Source organism: Leopardus geoffroyi, chromosome D2 (genome assembly GCF_018350155.1).
Source record: "Leopardus geoffroyi isolate Oge1 chromosome D2, O.geoffroyi_Oge1_pat1.0, whole genome shotgun sequence".
NCBI lineage: Eukaryota > Metazoa > Chordata > Mammalia > Carnivora > Felidae > Leopardus > Leopardus geoffroyi.
The window spans coordinates 11,532,274-11,553,544 of NC_059334.1; the positions used below are offsets into that span (position 1 = coordinate 11,532,274).

General features: G+C 42.6%; 1 protein-coding gene across 9 annotated transcripts in view; it reads right to left on the reverse strand.

Annotated features, from left to right (window-relative positions):
• Positions 1-21,271, reverse strand: part of RYR2 (ryanodine receptor 2) — a 762,307-nt gene that overhangs the window by 361,139 nt on the left and 379,897 nt on the right. For all 9 annotated transcript variants that reach the window (XM_045437236.1, XM_045437235.1, XM_045437229.1 and 6 more), the window contains 2 exons: positions 19,653-19,788; positions 3,671-3,766 (listed from right to left, as the gene is read on the reverse strand). In XM_045437236.1, coding sequence (XP_045293192.1) covers positions 3,671-3,766; positions 19,653-19,788 — 232 coding nt within the window. The remainder of the gene's footprint in view (positions 1-3,670; positions 3,767-19,652; positions 19,789-21,271) is intronic.

Consider the following 21,271-nt stretch of genomic DNA (forward strand, 5'->3'; position numbering starts at 1 on the left):
GACAAAGGTACTTCATTAACACAACCTTTGGCTGGCCTTTCCAGATCTTCATCAGATTCCATTTAAGTCTGTACCAATTTGACTTTTGTCCACTGGACTTTTTTTCCCCCTTTTTTGGAGAGAGAGAGAGGAGAGAGAGCATGCTCATACATGAGCTCTGGGGAAGTGGCGGGGCCAGAGTGGGAGAGAGAATCCTAAGCAGGCTCCACTCTCAACATGGAACCCAACACGGGGCTTGATCCCACGACGCTGGGATCATGACCTGAGCCAAAATCAACCAACTGGGCCGCCCAGGCACCCCTGTCCACTGACCTCTTCTAAAGGAAACCTAAAGTTCCTAGGGTTACCCCTCGCTCTGCTCTACTGTTCACATACAGACACAGAGACCAGCAGTGCAGCTGGAAACAGATCAGCTGAGGTGATCATGTTCAGCAGTCTCCGAGAGTAAGATGATGCATATATGAGCACTCAGGAAACAGTTACGTACAGATGAAATAAATGTATCTTATGCATGTGTGTATATGATACGATCTAATGATATGCATATCGTTACTGTTACTGTCTCTAAAAACTAAGCAACATTGTACCTTCTCTAAGAAAAAAAGTAGTTCATTAAAAGCATAAGGGTAAGGACAGTAGAGAAAATTTGTTTTAGTGAAAAATATTTCAGAGATGTACAAACTAGGAGGCTACAAAGCATAGTGAACATACTTCAAGTCTGACGTATGATTGTGAGCTAGGGTTTCATCTTTGCTGTAACAATTAATTCTAGTATCTCCAATCATTCATTTAAATGTTCTATGCCTCAATTTCCCTTCCCTTAATTTTTTTGATGTTTATTTTTGAAAGAGAGGGAGAGATAGAGGGAAAGAGCATTTTTATTTTATTTTTTAATATTTATTCACTTTTGAGAGACAGAGAGAGAGAGCAAGTGGGGGAGGGGTAGAGAGAAAGGGAGACACAGAATCTGAAGCAGGCTCCAGGCTCTGAGCTGTCAGCAGAGACCCCAACACAGGGCTCGAAACCATGAACCGTGAGATCACGACCTGAGCCAAAGTCAGACGCTCAGCCGACTGAGCCACCCAGGCACCCCTCAATTTCCTTTCCTTTAAGGTGACATGTTAGGTTCAGCATTTTCCAAGGGTCCTTCCTACTCCTGACTTTCACTGTGCTTTCTGAGAGCATGGGGGCTTCTACGTGAAGTGGAAATGCCTGTGACCAACAGCTGGATTGGACAAAGACAACAGCAAATAGTGATTTGCATCCAGTGGGAATGTGCCTATAAACAACCAAACAGAAGACTCCAGACACTGGGCTCTACTTAGCTCAGTTTAAAGGATGCTCCATTCTGTTCTTTCCTTGTCTCTCTCCTTTTTTGCTGAGCACTTTTTTTTCTGTGCGTGTGTGTGTGGGTGTGTGTGTGTGTGTTTTAAAAGCTTATTTATTTATTTTGTGAGAGAGAGAGAGAGAGAGAGAGAGAGAGACAGAGAGAGGGGGAATCCCAAGCAGGCTCCACACTGTGAGCGCAGAGCCTGATGCAGGACTCAAACTCATGAACTGTGAGATCATGACCTGAGCATTAATACTGTCCTGAAGGTTGCTGGGCTCTCTCTCTTTCCAGATCCTCCCCATGGCTAGAAAAAGGGGTCAGCATACCTTTATGTATCGACTGAAGATTGCCAACAATTCTGGACATGTTGACCCAAGAACCTATCCATTTATGCAGTCATGCCATCACCTTTTTTTTTTCTTTTAGTGTTTATTTATTTTTGAGACAGAGACAGAGCATGAGTGGGGGAGGGGCAGAGGGAGGGAGACGCAGAATCTGAAGCAGGCTCCAGGCTCTGAGCTGTCAGCACAGAACCCAATGCGGGGCTCGAACCTGTCAACTGCAAGGTCATGACCTGAGCCAAAGTCAGATGCTCAACCAACTGAGCCACCCAGGGGCCCCAAAAAATATGCCACCACCTTGTTAACCATCAATTGATCATACTCCTGAGAGTTATTCAGTTTCCTCCTTATTCAAGATATTCTGTCTTGGTCCACAGTCATGCCATTGGTGCTGTGATACCATGAAAACTCTCATTTATGATTCTTGCACCTACTTTAGCTCAACAATCTCCTTTATATCTGCCACCCAAGAAGCCAGCAACGCCTTAAAACTCAAAGTCTGTGACTCAAATTTCTCTTCCTCCTACATCTTCATCATTAAAACTTCACTCGGAGACTTAAAATTACCCCCTTTGACCACAACCATCTGTTCTTCTATTCATTCCATTCCAACAAACAAACCTATCCTTGAATGGGTCTTTCTCACGCAAGAGTCATGAAATTGTTTCCGTAGTGACAGGTATTTTCTTAAGTGAATCCAAACATCCATTCGTACATTCATTTCTTCATTTGTTTAATAAAAACTGTCAAACATCTACTAGGTGCCAGATGGGATGGTGCCAGATGAATGAAATCGTGTCTATAGCTTCAAGGAGTTCATTGCTAGTGTAGGACACTGAGAGAAAAAAAATAAGTAACGTAAAGGGGCATCAGTGGCATAGAAGGGCAGCTAATAAAATACTGTGCAGAGAGAGGAAGAAGCAACCAATTTCAGTCTGGGGTGTTGCTGATATAAACTGTGGTGTTGGATAAGTTCAGGAAGCCCTGGTTATCAGAGTTAAGTTTCTACAACACCAAAATAAGAATAACATACTTATTATGTTAGAGAGGGAGAAATCAGGTTGAGTGCTTATAACTATTTTATGATTATATAGACAGTTTATTAGTATCTACTGAAACATTAAAAAAAAATTTTAAGTTTATTTATTTGAGAGAGAGAGAGAGAGAGAGATTAGGGAAGGGCAGAGATAGAGGGAGACACAGAATCCAAAGCAGGCTCCAGGCTCCGAGCTGTCAGCACACAGCCCGATGCAGAGCCTGAACCCACAAACTGTGAGATCATGACCTGAGCCAAAGTCGGACGCCCAACCGACTGAGCCACCCAGGTGCCCCCACTGAAACATTTTAAAATAAAATATTATGCTGTGTGATTTGGAAAACTAATTTTTTTCCAAATCTGTCCAAATAATCCTTTGAACACAAGCCAAAAATAGAAGTTCCAAATCACTTTTTTGTTTGTTTGTTTGTTTGTTTGTACAGTACATTTGGAATGAACGATTTGAAAAAGAATGAGAATTCTGGCTCTTTAGAAGCTTTCAGGGCTTCATTTTTTTTTTTAAATGTAAATGAACAAGATATCGTAAAATTGCTTTTCAGAAATAACTAAGAAAAATACCAACGACTGGAGCACCTGGCTGTTTCAGCTGGTTAAGTGTCCGACTCTTGATGTCAGCTCAGGTCATGATCTGATGGTCACGAGATCGAGCCCCACGTTGGGTTCTGTGTGCTGACAGCAGAGAGCCTATTGGGGATTCTCTTTTTCCCTCTCTTTCTGCCCTGGCTGTTGCTGCTGACTCTCTCTTTCTCTCTCTCTCTCAAAATAAATAAACTTAAAAAAAAACGATTTTATCAATAAGTAAAAACTTCAACCTATTAAAAGGAAAACACATTGCACCAACGCTCTGTTTTTATCTTCAATTTGCTTTTATGTCTTAAAGGACATAAAACAGGAGAAAATAGGAATGATATATCACGACAAGGAGATAATCGGAAAACATACCAGAAGAAGCTTCCAGTCTTTCCAATCGGCTGATCAACCAGTCCAGGGAGCCAGAAAATTGGGCACAGTTTTTACGATTTCCTCTAATTAGAGCCGCTGCAAAAGAAAAAAAGCAGACTTCACAGTTATGTGATTTTCCAGGTTAAAATGCAAGGGAAGTTGCTAGTGGCCCTAAAATGGTGGATCAAGAAGAAAATGCTTTGGCTAAAAACATAAATATATAGACACACCTACATGGACAAAACTGAGATATTTTTTTAAAAGAATTGGTATTTATTAATAGGGACTGAAACAAAACACAGCTCATTAGAAAGAATACATCTTGAAGAAAGTTACATTTCATATTGGGAGGAAATAATAAAGGATAATGGAAAAACCAGTGTCCTGGGAGTTGCCTCACCTGGGCTCTAATACTCTTTGCATTTAATTAGCCAGGAGATTAAATCATTTAATTTCCCTAGAGCTCAACATTCTCACCTCTATAATGAAGAAGTTAAGAGCACACCAGTTTTCCTGAAAATGGAGCACAAAATACTAGGAGATACAACTCGGTAACTGTAATAGGGACATAGACAGATACAATTAATTAAAATGTTACCTGGAAAAAAGGATGGGAGGGTAGATGACTAGTAAGTCTGAAACCTTCTGCTTTCCCCCTGTATCTCCACTTCTCCTTTAAAAAAGATTCACCACCGTGCATTTGAAGGATTCTGACATGCAGTCAAATCGCCTGTTCTAACTGTGTTTAACCTACTGTTTCTGACACACCTTTGACAAAAGAAACCATCTTCTATGAAACTCCTACGCGACCTTGAGGATCTCCTTCAATCCAATGTACATAATCCATTTAAAACTTCCAATGATTCAAAATCATGCCATTCTTTCAAAGCAAATCTGGTGAATATTTTAGGTTAATTCATGAGATTGTTCAGAAACTACAATTGTCTACAAAGGGTCGGTGAGATGGTGACAGAATAGGGCATTTAATGGGAAAAAGATGTCGCCATAAGAAAACAATCACTATTTTTTTTTAATTTTTTTTAACGTTTATTTATTTTTGAGACAGAGAGAAACAGAGCATGACCAGGGGAGGGGCAGAGAGAGAGGGAGACACAGAATCTGAAACAGGCTCCAGGGGCTCGAACTCACGGACTGTGAGATCATGACCCGAGCCGAAGTCGGAAGCTTAACCGACCGAGCCACCCAGACACCCTAACAATCACTAAACTCTGCTAGTGCCAGGAAGCAGTCTGAAGAACGCAAGTTTCAGAGCCCCTGTGGTGACAGAGCATAATTAATGTTAGACTTCTGTCACATAAACTAAAAGTTGGTACCTGACCTGAGAGTAAGAAAAGAAACAGTGACAGCAAAGACAGGAAGGTCTATTCTTACAACTGTAGGAGAAGAGCTCTGTGCACAGAGCCGCAGGACATTTGCACAAAGAGTAAACAATGATGCGCTTAATTACTTAGACTCCTCTCTCGCTCTGGGGCCAGAGGCCCAGCAAGAGCCAGCAATCAGCTACACACACACACACACACACACACACACACACACACACACAAGTGACAAGTGCCAGGGACAAGTGTCAAGGATGAGGTGTCATAGAAGGATAAGGAGTCCAATATGCTGAGCAGGATTTCTAACTTTAACCCATTAGAATATCTGTTCATGACTTACAACAACAGCCACTGAGGGAGGGTATAGGGTAAGGTTTCTGAATCTTTACAGAGTCTCATTTGTTTAAAATTTAACTCACTCTTTTAATTTTACCTCTGGTTTTTAAACCTGAAGATAGTAAATGTTTTCTTTAAAGGACAGATGTTAGAGATAAGGTGATTCTTGAAGAAGCTACAACGTAAAAATCAACCCTTTTAATAAACCATGAAACGTTAAAGAAAATCATAGAGTAAGCCACACACAGAAAAAAACCTTTATTAAATTTTCTGCAAACATAGGGCACCTGCGTGGCTCAGTCCGTTAAGTGTCAGATGTGGGCTCAGGTCTGATCTCACGGTTCGTGAGTTTGAGCCCTGCATCAGGCTCTGCACTGGCGACGGTGGGGATTCTCTCTCTCTCCCTCTCTCTCCACCCTTGTCCTGCTCACACTCTCTCAAAGTAAATAAGTAAACTTAAAAACATTTACTGCAAACAGAAATGGCATATCCCATGTTGGTACAGCCCACTGACAACAATGTAACAAAACTAGAAATTAGTAAGAAAAGTAGAAACAAAAATAAAACTCAGCCACTTAATAATTTAAACTCTCTCATTAATAATTTTTGAGTCAGTAACAAATCAATACCACAATTACAGAATATCTAGTAAATAGCAAAAACAGAAATGTTACCTAATAAAATCAGTGGTCTATGGTCAAAACTGTACTCAAAAATTAACCACTTCCACTGCTAAGCAACAGGGTGAAACGTGTTAATTAAAAAGCCTTTCAGGGGCGCCTGGGTGGCGCAGTCGGTTAAGCGTCCGACTTCAGCCAGGTCACGATCTCGCGGTCCGTGAGTTTGAGCCCCGCGTCAGGCTTTGGGCTGATGGCTCAGAGTCTGGAGCCTGTTTCCGATTCTGTGTCTCCCTCTCTCTCTCTGCCCCTCCCCTGTTCATGCTCTGTCTCTCTCTGTCCCAAAAATAAATAAACGTTGGAAAAAAAAAATTTAAAAAAAAAAAAAAAAAGCCTTTCAAAATGTAAGAGAGAACATCAAAAAATATAAGTAAAATAGGAAAAAGAAATAAATAGCCAAAAAGAACTACATTAGAAATAGAAAACGTGATCTATGTAATAAATTAAAATGGTAAAATTAATCCACAAAGTCAAGATTTTTTTTTAATGATTACTTATTTTTGAGAGAAACAGAGTGTGAGCAGGGGAGAGGCAGAGAGAGAGGGAGACACAGAATCTGAAGCAGGCTCCAGGCTCTGAGCTGTCAGCACAGAGCCTGATGCGGCGCTCGAACTCATGAACCCTGAGATCAGGACCTGAGCCAAAGTCAGACACTTAACCGACTGAGCCACCCAAGCACTGCCAGGAATTTTTTTTGAATATAAGCTAAATATCAACTGCTTTAATCATGAAGGAAAAAGAAAAAAATTAAGAATAAACAGGAATTATAAACACAGTCACTGTATCTCTGTACCAGAACTCTGAAACAACTAAGAAAAAGAATGGTTTCCAATTATGCATATGTATACTTTTTTTTCCACCAAAACTGACCCAAAGAAGAAAAATCTAAATTGAAAAATAAAGCATGATTAATATTGAGAAGTATGTCAAAGACCAAAAACTTTTTTCTGTATTCAAGAAAAAAAGTGATTTCTAAACTACACTATTTTAAAGAAACTAAGGAAGCCTCCCTAATTATTTTATAAAGACAGTATAACTTTGATATCAAGACCCAACAAAGAAAGTATGCATATAAGAAAACTAGAGGGAACTCTTAATTACGAATACAAATCCAAATATCTTCTATAAGGGTAGCATTTCCAAATCATATTCAGCAATGCATTAGCAACATTAACTCAAGTAGGGGTTCATTCCTCCAATGAGACAGAAATGTATTAGGATGTCTGTTAATAAGTCCAAGACGAAATGTGATGATCTCAACAGACTCTGAAAAAATATATATATATTTCTAATGAAAACAATTAAACTCCATAAAATCGAGTGCCTCCTGAACATTATCAGTGTGTGGGTAGATGCATGTCTGCAGGTATGTAACATGGCTTACAGATAAACGGAGGGTGTAAAATCTTACAATTCAGCAAGTTAGTTAAGAAGAAATCAGTTAAGTGAGTTTCCAAAGTAATTGAAAGCTGTGCTGAGAATTATAGGAAAGTTCGTCATGATACAGTTTATAAGAGCAAAATACTGGAAACAGTCTGAGGGTGCACTACCCTACCCATCAGTAGGGTAGTATATGTCCACTAAAACCTGGTGAAGGGTTATAGCTACTGCCAAGAAGAGATGCCCCCAATACAGAAGACAGGTGCAAACAAATGCTATAGAATATCGGTCGTATGATCTCATTTTTGGGAAGTGCGTATATTCAATGTATATGTATACATGTATATGTATACGTATAAGTGTGTGCAGAGCATGGAAAAATGGTGTTTTTTTCAGAATATTTCTTGGAAAATGAGAGCTGCTTCTTTGAGAACTATATCCTGATAAGTTCCTGAGACAGAAAACAGAGACCTTAAGGAACACTGATAAGGGTAGGACTGCTATCCTGCATCCAAAGGGGACATTTTCTTATTTTAAAACAGGAAGGAAGATGAATGGAGCCAGGAGGAAAAAAGGATCATGCTCCGTGATGTTTTCCTTCACAAGGACTCCCTCTGGAGTCACAACAACTTCCATCCCAAAACAATCACAAACGGTCAATACAAATGGCAGTTTGCATGCACCTGTAAAGAGGTGAAGTTCAGCAAGCCAAGGTACTACATAACCCTGGAGAGACAACAGATGATACTGAAGAAGCATGAAATGGAAAACAATGTATCCAAATAATCCCCCAAAACGTAGAGACATCAGACCGAAGCCTTGAGCTTGTCTCAGTCCCTAAAATTGGAATTTGGACTGAGCTACCCAAGCCTTCAGGAGCAGAGGGCCACAAGTGATGTCATAGTGATGTGGGATGTGCATGGGTGTGAACACATCATGCTATTATTGTATGTGTGTGCATGGGTGTGTGAAGCGTTTTATATGTGTATAATGTTATAGAGATTCACAGAAATGTTTTATTTGTCTTTAATTTTTTTGATGTTTTTATTTATTTTTGAGACAGAGTGAAAGCACGAGTTGGGGAGGGGCAGAAAGAGAGGGAGACAGACACCAAGATGGGCTTGGTGCTGTCAGCACAGAGCCTGATACAGGGCTCGAACTCACACGCCGTGAGATCATGACCCGAGCCGAAGTCTGATGCTTAGCCAACTGAGCTCCTAATTTTTTTTAATTTTAGAGAAAAAGAAAGACAGAAAGAGAGAGAGAGCAAGAGCGAACATGAATGGCGGAGGGGTCGAGGGAGAAAGACAGAGAGAATCTGAAGCAGGCTCCATGCCCAACGCAGGACTCGATCTCACGTCCGTGAGGTCATGACCTGAGCTGAAATCAAGAGTCGAACGCTCAACCGACTGAGCCACCCAGGTGCCCAAAGAAATATTTTGAAAAGGTTATATGCTAAAATGGGTGGTTATCTTTTAAACGTAGTTTCTACCTTTTTTTCTTTTATCACATTTTTTCATGTTGAATAACTAACTAAACCTCTCAACTTTTATCCAACCAGAATATGAAACGCAAGTAATAATGGCCATCCACCGAAAAATTATTAATGTCAAAGAGACTCCATTCTGCATCTCTTACTCGTTTTGTAACATCGCTGTGCCCCCATGCTTTAGTGTCTTTAAACACTAAGACTCAACTTCTCAAAATACTTGGAGAATCAGAAAACCACAGACAGGTTAAGATGCAAAGATCTTCCAAAAGTATTCTCACTTTTAAAATTTACTGAACAAATAGTGATTACCTACTTTGCATCTGGCGCTGTTCTGGGAGGAAGAGATATAGCAGGAAATCAAATGAGGTTCTCTTTTGCAGCTTACAAGCAAAGTATGGAAATACCAAGTGAACGGTTATAACATGGGCAAATGAGGGACCAAAGAACTAGAATCCACAAAGATTTTTAAAATTTTCGGATTAACAAGTGGTTGCTCCTAAATCCTGAAAAGCCTAAAAAACAAAAATACACAAACACACAAACACTCGAGAATGCCGTTGACAGATCTCAGAGTGCTGCGCCACAGAAACTTCTTGGAGAGCTTGAGGAGGCATCCCTGCCATTGGGGGCCCGTGCGAACTCAGGTTTGAGGACCGCCTGCCCAGGAAGTGGACGGGGTGGGAGAGGCACCGACCCAGCGTTTTGCGTGGATGGGTCTCCACGACTGTGTTGGGCCAAGAATGCGTGAGCACTTCTCATGGATCCTGGGGGAAGAGCATCTCTGTGGACTCATTCTGAGTCTCCTCAGTACAGCCATCAGGGGCAGCAGGAAGACTTCTGGAGAAAGAGGCTGGAGGCAGGCCACTAGACACGCGTGGCCGAGCAAGGAGCCGCAAACAGCCACCTGAGAACAGAGTTGCGGCTGTCCTGTCCCGTGAGCAGGGCCTTGGCTAAAGGCATCTGACATGCCCCCCAGAAAAAGGCAGCTCCCAACCCCTGCCAGCTGTTCCACTCCCCCCCACCAAGGAGGACAGCTTTAACCTTCTGGCCAGAGCCAGAGATCGGGCAGCCACACAACCAAGAAAAACTAGGCTATGTTCTCTCCTCCCTCTCTACCCTCATCAGGAGGCAGCCGAACAGCTGGCTGGTGGAGGACACGGTGAGGGGAGACGGCCGTGCGTTCCTGCTGGCACAGCTCGTACTGGGGCCAATGCCTCACAGGCAATTTCAGTTCCAGAGTCCACGCTCGGGGCCAGTCGACGCTGCTCCCCACCAGTCTCTTTCTGCCTGAACCCCTGCTCTAGAAGAGATTAGGAGGAGGGGTCTCGGTCAACATCAACAGATTAAGAAAGTATCTCGGGGTGCCTGAGAGGCTCAGTCAGCTAAGCTCTGACTTCTGCTCAGGTCGTGATCTCGCGGTTTGTGAGTTCGAGCCCTGAGTCAAGCTCCGTGCCAACGGCTCAGAGCCTGGAGCCTGTTTCGGATTCTGTGTCTCGCTCTTTCTCTCTCCCTCTCTCTGCTCTTGTCCCACTCCTGCTCGCTCGCTCTCTCTCTGTCCCTCAAAAATACAATGAACATTAAAAAAAAATTTTTTAATAAAAAACAAGTATCTCACAAAATAGGTTACAGAATGAATTTCCATTAAAAATGGCAATGGAATTCTCATTGTCATTTCATAGACACGAGATTATTACAGAGTAGAAAATGTTGTTTATAAAATGTCTTTCAGGATTTCCTGGAGGATGACATAGGAACACCCATATGCACAGATGCCAGAATACTACCCAGTATGAGCATGTTTGAAACCGATGCCCTCCTTTTCCAACTCTTGACTACCTTCCCTCAGTGTTTTACGACATTTAGGAAGATCTGCCTCTTTACGACACCGGGAAAATGCTCTGGGTGTGCCAAAATCCTTGATCTCTGTGCCCTTTCCAAGTGTTAAAGGCTTCAAAAGCTGGTAGCTTCTGCCTCCCTAAACGGGCTGCAGCCTATCCTATTTGTTTCATATTTTGAACCTTCATTAAATGAGTATTCATTGGGAGGGTTTGCCAAAGAGCCATTTCTCAAACATCTTTAGAAAATCATCCTGGCTTGCAAGCCTCCTGCAGATTAATTGTGTGGATTTCAGAAAAGACGTATGAAAGCCAGCCATGGCAATGCTTTCAAACTATGAATATTGGTGTTTCCGGAACACTCCACTCCCTCCAGGAGGCGGGCTCATCAGTCTGCCTCTGTCATTCTCCACCTACAACGCATATTAAATAGATCTGTGTCAAATTTTAAAATTGTTATAGATTATCATTCCCACCTGCTCTCTCCATGCTAAATAAACCTGCTGAAGAAAAAGAAGGTGGCTTATTCCACACCAAAGTCTACGACAGGATCTACTGTCTACCTAGCTGGAAGCATGGGAAGGAAGCTTAACAGACTTGGAGTTAATGATACCTGGGCCACACTTCCTGATACCTGGGTAAAGAAGGACAGTGAGGGGCACCTGGGTGGCTCAGTCAGTCTGACTCTTGGTTTCGGCTCAGGTCAAGATCTCAGGGTTCGTGAGTTCAAACCCCGCATTGGGATCTACACTGACAGTACAGAGCCTGCTTGGTCTCCCCCTCTGTCTCCCTCTGCCCACCCAGCCTCTGTTTGCTCGCTCGCTCACTCTCTCTCTCTCTCAAAATAAATAAATGAACTTTAAAAAAAAAGAACACTGAGATGTAAATATCTTATCACCTCCAGATACTGCTACAGATCTGAGGCTTTCACAGCCACATTGAAGTATCCGTTCACATATAGATGGCTACTTATCTTCTGATTACACTGACTTCACTGAAAATTACTGGCAGCAGATGGTTCTTAAGTCAACATGAGATTATATATTTTTTTCTAATCATGGAATCAGTGTTCATGACAACAAAAACAGATAATCAAGAGTAGTCAAAGGAACAGTTAAACCACAAAATCTCTCACCGCTCTGTGTACCCCGAACACCCACCAGGGAACCTACCATGTGTACATTGAAAAAGAGCCTCTTGGGCGCCTGGGTGGCTCAGTCGGTCAGGCATCCGACTTCGACTCAGGTCATGATTTCGCGGTTCATGAGTTCGAGCCCCATGTCGGGCTCTGTGCTGACAGCTCAGAGCCTGGAGCCTGCTTCGGCTTCTGTGTCTCCCTCTCTCTCTGCCCCTCCCACACTTGTGCTCTGTCTCCCTCTCTCTCTTAAAAATAAATAAACATTAAAAAAGAAAGAGAGTCTCTGGGTGCCTGGGTGGCTCAGTTGGTTAAGCGTCCAACTTCAGCTCAGGTTATGATCTCACGGTTTATGGGTTCAAGCCCCGCATCGGGCTGTGCGCTGACAGCTCGGGGCCTGGAGCCTCCTTCTGAGTCTGTGTCGTCCTCTCTCTGCCCCTCTCTGCCCCTCCCCCACTCACGCTCTATCTCTCAAAAATAAATAAACATTTAAAAAAAGAGAGAGAGCCTCTTTAGACGCATGCACTAACATAAATAGTCTATTTCTTCACTCGACTGGAATTAATTTACTAGTTTTCCCTTTCATCCTCAATTGTGTAGCACTGTGCCATTTACATTAACGACTCTTTTCAGTTATAAAAGTAATGTGTGTAAATAGAATAAATATCCAATGGAACACGCAGGAAAGTAGAAGTCCTGTCTCCTAAGAAGCAGCCACCTAGCCCTTCTCTGTGCATCCTTCCTTAAGTGTTCAGTGTGTACAAGAATGTATCTTTCTCTACATATTTCTAATGCAAGGCAGTTGGAATCTTAATGTTAATACAGTCTTATTCTTAATACAGCAAGCATCTTGCTTTTTTTCACTCAACACCATATCCTAGATGGCCATGCTAAAAAAGAACAGCCATCTGGCGTGTTTTATACAGTTTTCCTGATGATACGTTTATCTCAATTTTCAATAACACAGTACTACACTATTACTTATGGAACCAATCCCCTGTTGATAGAAAAATTGCTCTCAATTTTATGCAATTTATAAACAATTTTGCAGTGGACCTCCTTTCCACACTTGTACAAATATATCTCTAGAATACATTTCTTAAAGTAGAATTTCTTTTTTTTTTTTTTTTTTTTTTAATTTTTTTTTTTCAACGTTTATTTATTTTTGGGACAGAGAGAGACAGAGCATGAACGGGGGAGGGGCAGAGAGAGAGGGAGACACAGAATTGGAAACAGGCTCCAGGCTCTGAGCCATCAGCCCAGAGCCTGACGCGGGGCTCGAACTCACGGACCGCGAGATCGTGACCTGGCTGAAGTCGGACGCTTAACCGACTGCGCCACCCAGGCGCCCTAAAGTAGAATTTCTAGAGTAAAAGGAAATACATTTAAAGTTTTATGTATACTGCCAACCAGAGTTTGTTTGGTTTTTTAAATTCCATCAATTTGCACCCCCACCAGAAAGAAACACACTACCCAACATTTCCCCCAATAACGAGTATTATCAAATTGTTTATCTGTGCTCATCTCCTAAGTGAAAAATGATCTTTATCATTTTCATTTGTAGTTATTTGCCATGTTGAATATCTTTTATTATTTTATTTATTGCTCTGGCAACTACCTGTCCCCATCTTTTGTCTGTTTTTCTATTAAGCGATATGTCCTTTCCTTATGGATTTATGAAAGCTCTACATATGATAGAAACCGGGCCTTTGTCTTTCACACAGGTGGCATATTTTATAAAGTCCCCACCTGTTTTTTTTTTTATTCTATTTTGTAATGATATCATTCACCATAAACAGTTTGACTTTTGCGTAGTCAAATTTATCAGTCTTTTATTGATCACTTACTAATAGGATTTAACAACAACACGTATTGGGATGGTCAAGGCAGCAAAGTCAGTAGCTGCACAGCACTATGGCTAGGCTAGCTTTATTATTTACTCTGTCTCTTACTCAACCATTAACTCCATGAGAGCAGGGATTGGATCCTGGTCACAGCTGTCCCTCACTGCCCAGATTAGGGCATCTCCCATAACAGGTATTCAATTAATCTTTCCGAACGGATGAGAATCTTATTCAAACGCAGGCCCATTGGACTCAAAGTCCACGTTTTCCCAACACGACACAGTCTCTGTTACAGAGGACGCCTCTTCAGAAGACTGTAAAAGGAAAGAGATTCAAAACACTTGGGAAAAACAAATGGAAAAAGAAGCTTCCCTGGAGAGAGAGATTAAAAAACAGAGAGAGAGAGGGGTGCCTGGGTGGCTCAGTCGGTTGAGCATCTGACTTTGGCTCAGGTCATGATCTTGCAGTTTGTGAGTTTGAGCCCCACGTTGGGCTCTGTGCTGACAGCTCGGAGCCTGGAGCCTGCTTCAGATTCTGTGTCTCCCTCTCTCTCTCTGCCCCTCCACTGCTCGTGCTCTGTCTCTGTGTCTCTCAAAAATAAATAAACATTAAAAAAAAAAAAAAAAAAAAAGAACGTGTGTGTGTGTGTGTGTGTGTGTGTATTTGGAAAGTATATTCAGAACTTAGATCTCTTGTTGCATGAAAAAATTAGTTTACAAGCCACAAAAACATGCGCATGTCTGAAATCAGTGTGTATTACCTTACGACATACACGATTACTATACTGTTAACTTCCTTTAGATGTGAGTTTTAGAGAATTCTAATTACATCAATTTTAAGTAATAGCTCCCTCAAATCATTTCTTAATCAAATGGGATGTAAATAATTAAGGAAACAGATACATACATTTAAGAAATGTATACTTCATGTCTCCATATTAATCTATAACATAGATAATAGTTACTGCCTATCAAACCTCTGATATAAATAAACTAAGTCTAACATCCTGAAAGTATAGAAGTGGCTAGGAGGCAAGCATTGGAAGGACCGAATGCTCAGGGAGCAGGGACAAAGTGAGTGAGGTCTCAGGTGAGAAGGCAGACACCCCAGCCATGGGGCTCCAAAGACTGGAATGGGAAAGGTGAATACCAAGTATCTGAAAGTCAATGGCAATTCTTGAAGGAAATGTGCAAGGATTCCCTGATGTCTCCCATGGAGATTGGTGGAGAGAAATCATACAGCATCCAGCTATCAGCATGATCTCAAGTATTTACTGAATATCACCTATGCCCCAGATGTGGAAGATACAGATGTAAGAGATGGGCATGACTGTATTCAGAGAATGGGTAGAAAAATGGAATAGAAAATTATTTTCGGCCTGGAGGGAACTATGAAGAACACTTTATTTCCTCCATTTTCTGATGAGGAAATCAAGAGCCACAGTGTATCTACCATAAGCATCATGCTGTATCTTCTGCGTCTTCTGTATTTTCAAAATCCAGAACTTCCCTTGTTATAGCCAATCGTTGCAAGTGAAATTTCCTTTCCAAGGCATAGTTAAAAGGCAAAAACAAGAACAGAAACAAGTTGAAGAAGAAAGTTTTACTACATTGATAACAAAAAAGATGGTGATAAATGTATCCTAAAGAAAAGAAAAAAAAAAAAACAGGACTAATGAGAAGAAGAGGGAGAGCTGAGCCTTTGCACACATTACAACAGGTAAGCCATCCAACAATCTTATGAGGGGAATTAGTTTTGCCATTTTACAGATAATATTTATAATAACAATAGACGTCACTCACTATGTGCCTGGTATTTTTCCGAGTGCTTTACATCAACTCACGGAATTGCACAATGACCCTAAACAGGAGGCACTCTAGAGTGGGCAGTGAAGATGAAGAAACTCAGCTCAGCTTTAGTAATCTGTCCAAGGTCATGTAAGCGGTAGAGTTATAATTCTGACACTCTTCTGGGCTAAAAGAGGGGTCATTTCCTCAGAGGCTGTTGCCTATGGATTAAAGATTAGAGCTTTGGTTTTTCAAGAAAAAGACATGATGGTAACAGAATAACGGGTTCAGTGATGTGTCATGAACCAACTTGATGGCCACATCTAATCTGTTACAGGGAAACCTACCCCCCGTGGGAATCTCTAATACATTTATTAAATAATTCAAACAACTATTTATTGAGCGTCAACCCCATTTGCACATGGTGCTAGGTGGTGGACAAAAGCACTCAGATTAGAATTCAGTCCATAAAACCTTTTGGATGAGTGAAGTGTACACGTTAACATTTGAGCTGGACACTTCAACTCCTTCCCCAGAATTCTCTGCAATGCTCACTTCTGCATGGCAGCCGGGCAGTCCATGGGCTTGGCCCCAGTTTCTGACGTGAGTAGTCCCCGTGAAATGCTGGTGAAATTCCTTATTTCCCTCGCAGGAAGAGCTACAGACGTGTCTACTGAGATGAAAGGGGTGATTTGCAAGGGGTTAAGAAATGGCATGCTCTTTCCTAAGAGACAGTTTCCAACAGTGGCCCTCTTTCATTTGTTCCATGTCAGAGACCACTTGTGCAGCACTGTGAGAGGACAGCAGGCGGCTGAGGCCACACGAGGGCAGCCAGCGCTGGGGGGAGCAGACCCTGCTGCGGAAGGCACGACACACATAAAGAAACTGGTTCTGGGTGCAATGATAAAGCCACGGATTCACACCCGCTGGCAGACCTCCAGCTCTGGGAGCCAATGAACGACCTCTGCTGTGCACCAGAGGCTGTAATCCGCACATGGACACATCCTAAGAGATGCATCATTCCACCTACGACAACTGCTTCTCCCCTTCCTCTCTCAGTAGGTAAGTCACGTAAAAGTCAGATCTTCAGCCATGTTCCCATGAAAAATCGAGTCGGGGGCGCCTGGGTGGCACAGTCGGTTAAGCATCCGATTTTGACTCACGTCATGATCTCACAGTTCGTGGGTTCAAGCCCAGCATCGGGCTCTGTGCTGACAGCTCAGAGCCTGGAGCCTGCTTCGGATTCTGTGTCTCCCCCTCTCTCTGCCCCGCCCCTGCTCACACTCTGACTCTCTCTCTCTCAATAATAAGTAACCATTAAAAATTTTTTTAATAAATTAAAAAAAAATTAAGTCATAAAACCACTTCCGACGAAGAGTGTGCTCCCACCCAGCATTTTGTAGAGTTTATTACTACTCCTTCAGTAGGTTCTAAAAGAATCCAATTTAATCCCCAACGAACTCTGTCAAGTAAAAGGAAGATAGGCTTGAGGGATATGTGGCCCAAAAGGATAAAACTGAAATGTTGACTTTGCCGGATGAGACTTTCTCTATGATTTTAGAAAAATGCATTATATTTCTCTCTGTCCATCTGTATTACTTATGGATACAGGAACGCATGGACCCAGTGAAAAGAAAAAACTAACAGACTATGGAAAGAGCTGACGTGAAAATGTAAGTAAGATGGGCATCACCTGGATTTCTTTGCAATAGCACACTTTCTGCACATAACCCTTTCTACCCTCAAACACACACAGAGGTCTAGACCCCTCTTCACCCTCAACACCTAGTTTGTCACAGAAACAAAGCCAGCGTTGTAGCCAGTGAAGAGGTCAAACTGTGGTAGCAAAACCACTACCATACTCCAGACTCTACCAAATGCAGAAATTCGTGCTGTAATTTCTTCACTGACAAAGAAATACTTTGCAAGGGGTTTGGGCACCATAAAATCCTTACCCTAATGATTTCATGGGTAAAATAATCAATCCAGGGGGCGCCTGGGTGGCTCAGTCGGTTAGGCGTCCAACTCCGGCTCCGGTCATGATCTCGTGGTCCGTGAGTTCAAGCCCCGCGTCGGGCTCTGGGCTGATAGCTCAGAGCCTGGAGTCTGCTTCCAATTCTGTGTCTCCCTCTCTCTCTTCCCCTCCCCTGATCATGCTCTGTCTCTGTCTCTCAAAAATAATAAATCCACAATCCTAGGAAGCCTCAATATCCTGGGTCCTGTTCAAAGACACGCTAGCCAGCATTACCCCTTATTCTGAAAATACCAAATGTATGTGTTTAATTGTTATGGCAGAGAAAACAGGCCACCTGAAGGGAACAGGCACAAGAATTCTATTTGCTAAATAGTACTATTAAATTTTAGTGAGTTTCAATTAGATTATAGATAATATCTAAATATTTTGACAACTTTTCCATTTTTTGCTGAAAAAAAAAATGCCTTGAGACTTCTTGTCTCCACTTAGCGCACACACTTTCCTACTGTATCAGAACTCGATTTGTTTAATTAGTCAACATTTACTGAGTATCTGCCATGTGCCAGACACGATGACAGAGACGGCCAAATCAGAAAAGGTGCCCTTCTTGCCCTGGAGATCATGGTCGCATTTGTAACTAATGTGGTAAATGCTACCAACAAGTAAATATTGAGTTCCAAGAAAGCAGAGACAGAGGGAGAGACAGAGGGTGAGGGAACTGTTCAATCATGCTTGAAACTTAGAAAAAACGTCAAGATTAACTTCAAAAAAGTCACGCGTGAACTGGGCCTCAAAGAATATACAGGAATTTGGGGAAAGGTGGGAGTAGGAAAATGTCCCTGAAGCGTGGATGTGGCCAGGATACTGAGAAAGTGGGTATGGCCAGAGAAAGGGGAAGGACAGAGTCAAGGGCAAGCCTAAAAGGGTTCACCGGGGCCTCAAGTACCAGGCAAAGCAAGTTAAACTTGGCCTTCTGGAACGATGGGAGAAGCTGAGAATTTTCTCAGCAGAAGAGACACATAGCTACAGTTCACCAGATGACTGTGGGATTGTGGGGGGTGAGGGTGAGTGGAGAGAGAGGTAATTCTTCACAGGTCTCTTGCGTGTCTCACAAATGAGCCACTGAAACCTTTATTTTGGGCCATCTTTTCACAGATGTTTGTAGCAAGCAGCCCTGGAAGAGAGAGATGGTGTCTCCACCCAAAGCAAAGGGCAGGCAAGCGTATTTCCAACATGACTGACTGGGAGTCACAATCCCTTACCAGTAACTCAACGCACTGCATGTCAAATGTCCCCTTCATATTATCCTGTTGAGAAGTGGGGTTTGGGGAACTGGCCCCCAGATGCTGATATTTTGGCTTCGTCCATTGCTTTGAGAAACAAACTATCCCTCTTTATCCTAATTTGAGGCCAGCTCAGTAGCTTCCAAGTTCATAGTTCTTGACAAGAGACACGGAGAAGCTATTGGAATAGCCCAGACCAAAACCAATAAGGACGTATGTCTGCATACAGTTGACAGGAATGCTCCTAAACCACAAGTGTTGCTTAACATACGTCAAGCACACTTAGAAGCTGCGAACGCATGGAGAGCCTGGGTGGCTCAGTCAATTAAGCATCTGACTTCGGCTCAGGTCATGACCTCATGGTTCATGAGTTCGAGCCCCGCATCAGGCTCTGTGCTGACAGCTCGGAGCCTAGAGCCTGCTTTGGATTCTGTGTCTCCCTCTCCCTGGCTCGTAATCTGTCTCTCTCTCTCTCTCTCTCTCTCTCAAAAATAAATAAATGTTAAAAAAACAATTTAAAAAAATGTAAGTTGCAAACACAAATCTCAAAAGGACGGAAGGAATATGAAGGTCCCTGACAAGACTCTGGTGAGGGAGAAAGAGGAGTCTTGGGGGACTAACTTCAGAATCACAAAGGAAATATCTCCTGCATATTCATACAGGGGCCCCTCACCCCCTAAATTACACCCTTGACGTCTCCCCTCCACACGCTGAAGACAAATCTATTGCTCTGGGCACGGTACACATTCAGGGATGGATGTAAATACCAAACGTCACTAGGATTTAGTGCAACAACAGGAAACACATTGAGCCTTGATTAAGAAGCAGGTCATAAAACTTATGGGATCATTCTACACGGGCGTGCGTTGGCTGCCTCGAAAACCATCAGATGTCTTACCTAGCAACTCATAGAGAGAATTCAGAATTGACTTCCAAGCCTCGCCTCCTTCTCTCCCCGCCACGTCCGCGAAATGCGCCGCACTGCTATAGACATGCAGCCTGTCGATGCACTCGAGCACGAGGTTGATCATGCCCTGGAAAGTTAACAAGAATTACTCTGAGAAACAGCGATGCTGCTCACAGACGAGAAATGATGCTCAGTTGATTAATTAAAAAAAAAAAAAAATGCCTGGCTTGAAGTAAGCCTGTTAATCATAAAGAAAATTGAGGCCATGTATTTACATGACAGGAAGAAACACATTTGCATGGGAAATAAAATGTTCTTGAAGTAATGCAAGTGGCTTCTAAATCCTGCGGGCTGTTCTCAAATAGAAGCAGAAGAACAAAATCAAAATATGTGCAAAATATAGGCAAAACACACAAAAGGAAGAGTTGATTAATCAAGGGAACCTATTTCACACCGAGTTGTAAGAGGGACCACGGCCCTAAGTACATTTGTCGGTTCCCGTCCGGATTGTCTTATGCGAGAAATTGAAAAAAAATCCAAAATCAATCCTTCGAATTTTCATAGCCCAGTATTTCAGCATGGTCGAATATTTTGGCAGTTGCAGGATGAAAAGGTCTCAACAGGGGCACCTGGGTGGCTCAGTTGGTTAAGTACCTGGCTCTTGCTCTCGGCTCAGGTCACGATCTCACGGTTTGCGAGTTCGCGCCTCGCATCGGGCTCTGCTCTGACAGTGCGGAGCCTGCTTGGGATTCTCTCTCTGTCCCTCTCTCTCTGCCCCTTCCCTGCTCTCTCTGCCTCTCTCTCAAAAATAAATAAATAAAAACTTTCAAAATTTAAAAAGAAAAAAAGAACATGTCCCATCAAACTAGTCCATGCTGTCACTGGCTCACGTTCACAGGTCTCCGTGCTTTCATATCACTACAGCCTCTAGACCCACCTTTTTTTTTTTTTTTTTGTATACACACTAAAAAGTCCTCAAAAATTAATGTTAATTTCAAAGGCTGTTGATGGAAAATTAGGAAACCGTTTTCAAACTAGAAGAAGGTAGAGGTAGGGATTGTGGGTACTCGTCAATATTCTCTAACCTTTCTTTCTTAGACACTTTTACTCTGAAACATTCATTATTCCACACACGGCAGGGGGGCACTCAGAGGAAGGGGAGCACGGACTGAGCCGGTGGCATTTGCCAGCTCACCTCTGCCGTCCTCCCACCGAAATCCTTCTCTATGGCAGTAATTCCGACACTCTGTTCAAAGGAGCATTAGACGTATCACTTGGTCCTTCTGTAATTCTGTCTATAAAATATGGCACGTGAACTCCTTTTTTACTGGAAGGTGCGTGAAATAAAATCACACGCGAAAACTCAGTCCATGTGAAAGTAAAAAGTACATCTGCTCTGTCCAAGCAGAGAGGCTGGAGCTCTGTCTCTCCACAGGCGGCCTGACCTCCCCTGGGCAGTTTCTCTCTCTCAACACCAGGCTCCCTGGGGACCAGGCACCTCCCAAGAGCCTCGAGAACCTGCTGACGAGTCTAAAAACCCTCCGGCTTTTCAAAGCCTGTGTTCGTTCGGACACTTTGAGATACCGTGTGTCTGTAACAAACAGGAAGCA